This window comes from Microcaecilia unicolor, chromosome 11 (genome assembly GCF_901765095.1).
Source record: "Microcaecilia unicolor chromosome 11, aMicUni1.1, whole genome shotgun sequence".
Classification (NCBI taxonomy): Eukaryota; Metazoa; Chordata; class Amphibia; order Gymnophiona; family Siphonopidae; genus Microcaecilia; species Microcaecilia unicolor.
In genome coordinates, this window is record NC_044041.1 from 56,483,491 (window position 1) to 56,489,673 (window position 6,183).

At 44.0% G+C, this 6,183-nt stretch overlaps 1 protein-coding gene across 1 annotated transcript; it reads left to right on the forward strand.

Annotated features, from left to right (window-relative positions):
• Positions 1-681: 681 nt before the first annotated feature.
• On the forward strand, positions 682-1,984 carry CLDN5 (claudin 5). Its single transcript, XM_030218252.1, has one exon. It carries the CDS (start codon positions 874-876, stop codon positions 1,519-1,521), a length of 648 nt encoding a protein of 215 aa, XP_030074112.1. The 5' UTR covers positions 682-873; the 3' UTR covers positions 1,522-1,984.
• The last annotated feature ends 4,199 nt before the right edge of the window (positions 1,985-6,183 follow it).

Sequence of the window (6,183 nt, forward strand, 5' to 3'; positions counted from 1 at the left end):
TGGGGCGAAATACACTGCTATAAAAATGTACCTACATATGGAAAGGGTCTTAACATAACGGGCAACAGACATTTTAAATAATACAATAATGCATGTACCTTTCATAACAGTTACAAAATTGCTATCCACGCTTCCTTATTTGATCAAAAGTAGCTTAATACAAAAATCATAACTAAGTCTTAATCTTGGGTGCTAGGTTAGGAATTGTTTTCATAGGACTGTATAATAAGATCAACAAAGAAAAAGGACAAAAAAAATCATTCTAGGGGATGGAATGATGCCTCGCCCTTCTGGGCTCGATATGTTATTTTACTCCCTGGGGGATCAAAATGTACAACACAGTCTGTCCGGACACGACTCACAATTGTTGTACGTAACACTTCTGACAAACGCTATGCTCCTTTCTTTCCCCTTCCCCTCTGGAGCCTATGGTAACAAACAAGAATGTTCTCAAATCAGGGCACAGACTGTTTTCCTCACCCTTGAGAAATGCCTACTGGAGGTTATGTTTTTTTTTTCCTTCTTCTCTCTCTTCCCTGCTCCATCAGGTGCTTCTCTCCCAGCCCCCCTGGCCCTGGCAGCTCTCCTCCCTCCCTTTCCTGCTCCACTTCCCAGAGTTTACTTAGGAACTTCCAGCAGTCCTGTCGGTGGGTTCCCTTTCATCTGCCAGCTCCCGACCTCTCATTGGCTGCAGCCAGCTGCTTTTCTTTCGGACTGGTGGGCGCCCTGGCCCCCCATTGGCTGGATAGCCCTGCCCAGTGGGTTTTTAATGAGGAGCCCCTGAGCCCAGGCTTCCACAGTGGATTGAGGAGGACAGAGGCTGCAGAGGGTTTCCTAGTCTTGTAGACTTGAGTTGAAGTGGCTGGAGGTGCTATGGCTTCTGCTGCGCTGGAGATCCTGGGCCTGGGGCTCTGTGTTCTGGGCTGGATGGGGGTTATCCTGGCTTCTGCGTTACCCATGTGGAAAGTGACGGCTTTCATGGACCACAACATCGTAGTAGCCCAGAGTACCTGGGAAGGGCTCTGGATGACCTGCGTGGTGCAGAGCACTGGCCAGATGCAGTGCAAAGTCTTCGAGTCTTTGCTGGCCCTGAACAAAGAGCTGCAAACCGGCCGAGCCCTCACTGTCCTGGCTAGCATCCTGGGACTCATCGGTCTCCTGGTCACCGTCGTGGGAGCCCAGTGCACTAACTGTGTCCGGGAAGGCAAAGTCAAGTCCTGGCTGGTCGTGATCGGAGGGGTCGCCTTTATCCTCTGCGGGCTCCTGCTGCTCATCCCGCTTTGCTGGTTCGCTAACATCATCATCAGGGACTTCTATAACCCAACAGTAGACCCTTCCAAGAAGAGAGAGATGGGGGCGTCTCTGTACATCGGCTGGGCCGCCACAGCCCTACTGCTGCTGGGGGGGGCACTGCTCTGCTGCTCCTGCAACCCCCGAGGAGAAAACGCTTTCCCGGTCAAGTACTCGGCCCCCAGGAGACCCACTTCCAACGGGGAATATGACAAAAAGAATTACGTCTGAGGGGACTGAGAGAGGGTGGGGAGGGAAGTCGGGGACCGATCTTACAACTCAAAATCTGGTGCTGGCTTAAAACTCAAACTGGAGGACAGAGTGGGGTAGGGAGGATTATGAGTACATTAAGGAGTTTTGTTCATCCTCCTTCCCCACACCGTGAGAGGATGCTGAGGCAAGTGGAGAGAGGCGAGGCACATTTTCTCTAGTAATTACTGCCAAGGAGGGACCAGCTGGCCAGGGGAAGAGCCAGAACTAAACTTCAGACTGGGACCAGGTTTGATCCTTTCCAGGCGGAAAAGCCCCAGATGCACCTTAGGCTGCACCCTTTGGTCTTCAGCAGCCTAAAGACAGTGATAACAACCCTCTGTGAGACTTTCCAAGGGATTAGTGCTAATATAGCAGCCATCACATGGCTGGTACCAACGTGTCCCAACTGGAAGAGGACTTCTTTTAAGATGTATGCTATTATTATTATTATTATTATTTTTATAATCAACGTGAAAAGATTTGCTTTGACTTTGTGTAACTGCATGTTGTTGGCAAAAAAATCTGTAAAACAAAAACCAACGATCGGCTGCTCAGGTATTTGTAACTAAGAAGACTTTCTCTAAGTTTTCCAGAAGGATTTAAAGAATTGTGTTTTATCATCGGAATATATGTCCTAGCAAGATGATCGATACACTGCTCCAAGCAGCGTTTCGATCTTTCTGGGCCTGTTAAATTCTTAGCGTTGGACCCTATAAGGCAGAACGTTGTTTACTGTATCACCACTGCTAAATTGATCTAAACAAAAAGAAAATTGCCCTTTAAATCCAGCAACCTCTCTGCACCTGATTCGGGTTTAGTGTTTACTGTTCATTTTTGGTTCTTAAGCGCCTATTAGTCGGAGTGGAGGAGTGGCCTAGTGGTTAGGGTGGTGGACTTTGGTCCTGGGGAACTGGGTTCGATTCCCACTGCAGGCAGCGCCTTGTGGCTCTGGGCAAGTCACCTAAGCCTCCATTGTCCCAGGTACAAATAAGTACCTGTATATAATATGTAAGCCACATTGAACCTGCTATGAGTGGGAAAGCACAGGGTACAAATGTAAGAAAAATGAAAAAAACTAACTAAGTTCACATGCAGCAGCCCAGTCCAATGTTTTGTTTTTCCAATTAATGGAACTCGATTTTAAACCAAGCAAGGTATTATTGCTACATGTGTCGTCTCCCCCCCGCCCAATCCCCCATTTTAGGTCCAGCTTTGGAAAACTGTGTTAAGGTAGCACACATTATATTGCTTGGGGATCTCTTGGGTGTCTGGCAGTGCTGCCCTGTACAGTGAGCTCTGGCCAGTAACCCAATTTGTAGCTTCATCCAGTTCTACTGCTGAGGATTTTTTTTTCTTCTTTGTTTCTGTCAGTTACTTAGCTTATCACCAGGTATGTACAGCAAAAGTTTAGAAAAGTAGCCTCAGCACCTGCAAAGCTCATAGACACACAGACTTGGACCGTTCCTTTGAATCCATGTTACCTCTGCGAAGCAGAAAGCACATTTTGCTGAAAAACATTATCTTTGTAAATTACAATATATATGATGGGAACAAAAGTCAAATGTTTTTTGCTTTTCAACCTTTTGTAGGTTTTATTGTTGAAACAGTTTAACATTACAAAACTAAATGTATTTTAATGCATACATTTAGCAAGAAACCTACCAAAGTTTGCGTATAATTTCACAGTCAATAAATTTTGCTTAAAAATATCTTATGTGTGTGTGTGTGTGTGTGTGTGTTTTTTTTTTAAATAATTAAATGCATGGACTTGGATATTATAACTTGTTATGTTGTTCTCAGAGTGTACATTTGGTTTATCGTATGTATTGTGCAAATACAACCTGTACTGTGTGAATAAAAAAAAAAAAAGAAGTGAAGGAGTCTACGGAAGCGACATTAGTTAAATACCTGTTCTAATTAATCTAGCTCAGTTCTCTCCATGTCCAACAGATTTAGAAGTCATGGAGGAGGCTATCAAGTAAATATGGGAATTAGTAGAGGATCATGTACTAAGGGGTCCTTTTACTAAGGTGCGCTGAAAAATGACCTGCGGTGGTGTAGGCGCGTGTTTTGGGTTTGCGCAGAATTATTTTTTAGTGCACCTACAAAAAATGCTTTTTTTAAATTTTTGCCGAAAATGGACGTGCGGCAAGATGAAAATTGCTGTGTGTCCATTTTGGGTCTGAGACCTTACTGCAAACCATTGACCTAGTGGTAAGGTCTCATGCAATAACCAGGCAGTAATGGTCTACATGCGTCAAATGCCACTTGAGGCGCATAGCTGCCGTCCACCAGAAAATAAAATATATTTTTCGGGCACGCGTAGTAGCCGTGCGCCAAAATTGAAATTACCATGAGGGCTATGTGGTAATCATGTGGTAAGTCCAATTTGGTTTGCGTTGGGCGCACGTAGGCGCCTACGTGGTTTAGTAAAAGGGCTCCTAATTTAGAAGAAATGTACTGAAGGACTTATATCTGTCCCTTTGGGCTAGATTCTGTATATGGTGCCCAAAAAAAAAATCAGCACTGAAGAAAAGCACTATTCTATAAGCCATGCTTAAAGTTAGACACAGTTTATAGAATAGCGCTCACACCCAGGAATTGCGCCTAACTTTAGATCCATATCTCTGTTATTCTATAGCAATTTTAGGAACATTCCTATTCCACCCATGATCCTCCCATTTGCATGCCCTCTTTTTCAGATCACATGTAAAATTTAAGTGCAAATCCCAGGCCTAAATTTAGGCATGCAAAGTTCAATTATATTTCATTAGTGTCAATTATTGTGTGTTAAAAAGGCCAATTATGTGCACTAATTAGCTTGTTATTTAATTAAATTGCATGTGCAAATTGGGCATGCCAACATTGGTGCACACAATTTTTGGCGACGTTTACAGAGTTAGGGGGTTAATGCTTAAATCTAGACATTGCTGGTTTCTTGGTCCAGTTCTTATATTCAATATAGTAATGTTAGGAGTAAAGTGTGTGGTAGTCTGTTAACCATGTTCCTGCCATTGAGAGTGGTGCTGGGACTTCTAGGGGCCCTGCCCGCAGGGCTGGTGTTAGATTTGTTGGGTTCCAGGGCAGAATCTGGGAAAGAGACCCTAATACTTGTCTTCAAACTATGCCACCTTTAGCATCAGGCAAGCTTGGAGTCCCCTGTGATATGGAGGTCCGGTGAAATTGCACTAATTGCTCCCCACCACCACCATCACCACCACCACCACCACACTGGCTATGCCTGCCTGCCTGCCCTGTGCAACTGAAACCCCAAAATTGGTGCACCACTCTGGATGATAGAGTTATAGCTTTTGGGGTGAATTGACTGGTAACCCAACAGCTGCTTTGAGGTGCACAGGAGTCTACCATCTGTGTTTCTATCATCCAGAGTGGAACCCAGATGGTAAACTCCTGTGTGCCTTAAAACAGCAGTTGGTTACCAGTCAATTCACCCCAAAGGCTTGGGCCTTCACTAGTGTTTCTGTGAATATTTACCTCCATTGGATTGCTGCAAATATTTCTTATCTTAAAAGGGAATATTTGATTGCTAGTATAGGGCCCCTCTCTATCCCTGGTCCTACCCACAGAGGGTTAGTCACTGAACTAGATAAACAGCTTTTGTCTCTCCAAGGTTTTACCTCAACTACTCAAGCTCAGAGTAAGGGTAAGTCCGGTCAGTCTCCCCTTTACCCATGTGCCTCTAGTCAAACAGCAAGAAAAAGATATTTTATTCTTTTCTTTCTGTGGAAATTCTAGGAGTTTATGTTTGTTTAGGCTTTATATATCGCCTTCCGTACAAGACATTGAGGCGGTTCACAATAAAATATAATAAACATAGAGGGAAAGGAAAATTGTAATGACAATTAATTATAGGAAAGAGACACGGAGTTGTGCCAATCCACCCTCATTCCTTTATCTGATTCCATTAGAATGGAATTAGAAAGAACAACTTAGTTAGAGCTGTTCTTTAACATGTTTAAATATTATAGTAAATACCATACCTCCCTAGCCCATCACAGGCTTTTTTTTCCTTTGTTGAAGTCTTTACATGCAAATGGTGTAAATGTATCGTCAATGTATCTTCATAGTAACATAGTAGATGACGGCAGAAAAAGACCTGCACGGTCCATCCAGTCTGCCCAAAAAGATAAACTCATGTGTGCTACTTTTTGTGTATACCTTACCTTGATTTGTATCTGCCATTTTCAGGGCACAGACCATAGAAGTCTGCCCAGCACTAGCCCCACCTCCCAACCACCAGCCCCACCTCCCACCACTGGCTCTGCCACCCAATCTCGGTTAAGCTTCTGAGGATCCATTCCTTCTCAACAGGATTCCTTTATGTTTATCCCATGTATGTTTGAATTCCGTTACCGTTTTCATCTCCACCACCTCCCACAGGAGGGCATTCCAAGTATCCACCACTCTCTCCGTGAAAAAATACTTCCTGACATTTTCTTGAGTCTGTCCCCCTTCGATCTCATTTCATGTCCTCTAGTTCTAACGCCTTCCCATCTCTGGAAAAGGTTCGCTTGCGGATTAATACCTTTCAAATATTTGAACGTCTGTATCATATCACCTGTATATATGTAAACCCAGAAAGGCGGTATATCAAGTCCCATTTCCCTTACTTCTTTGTGA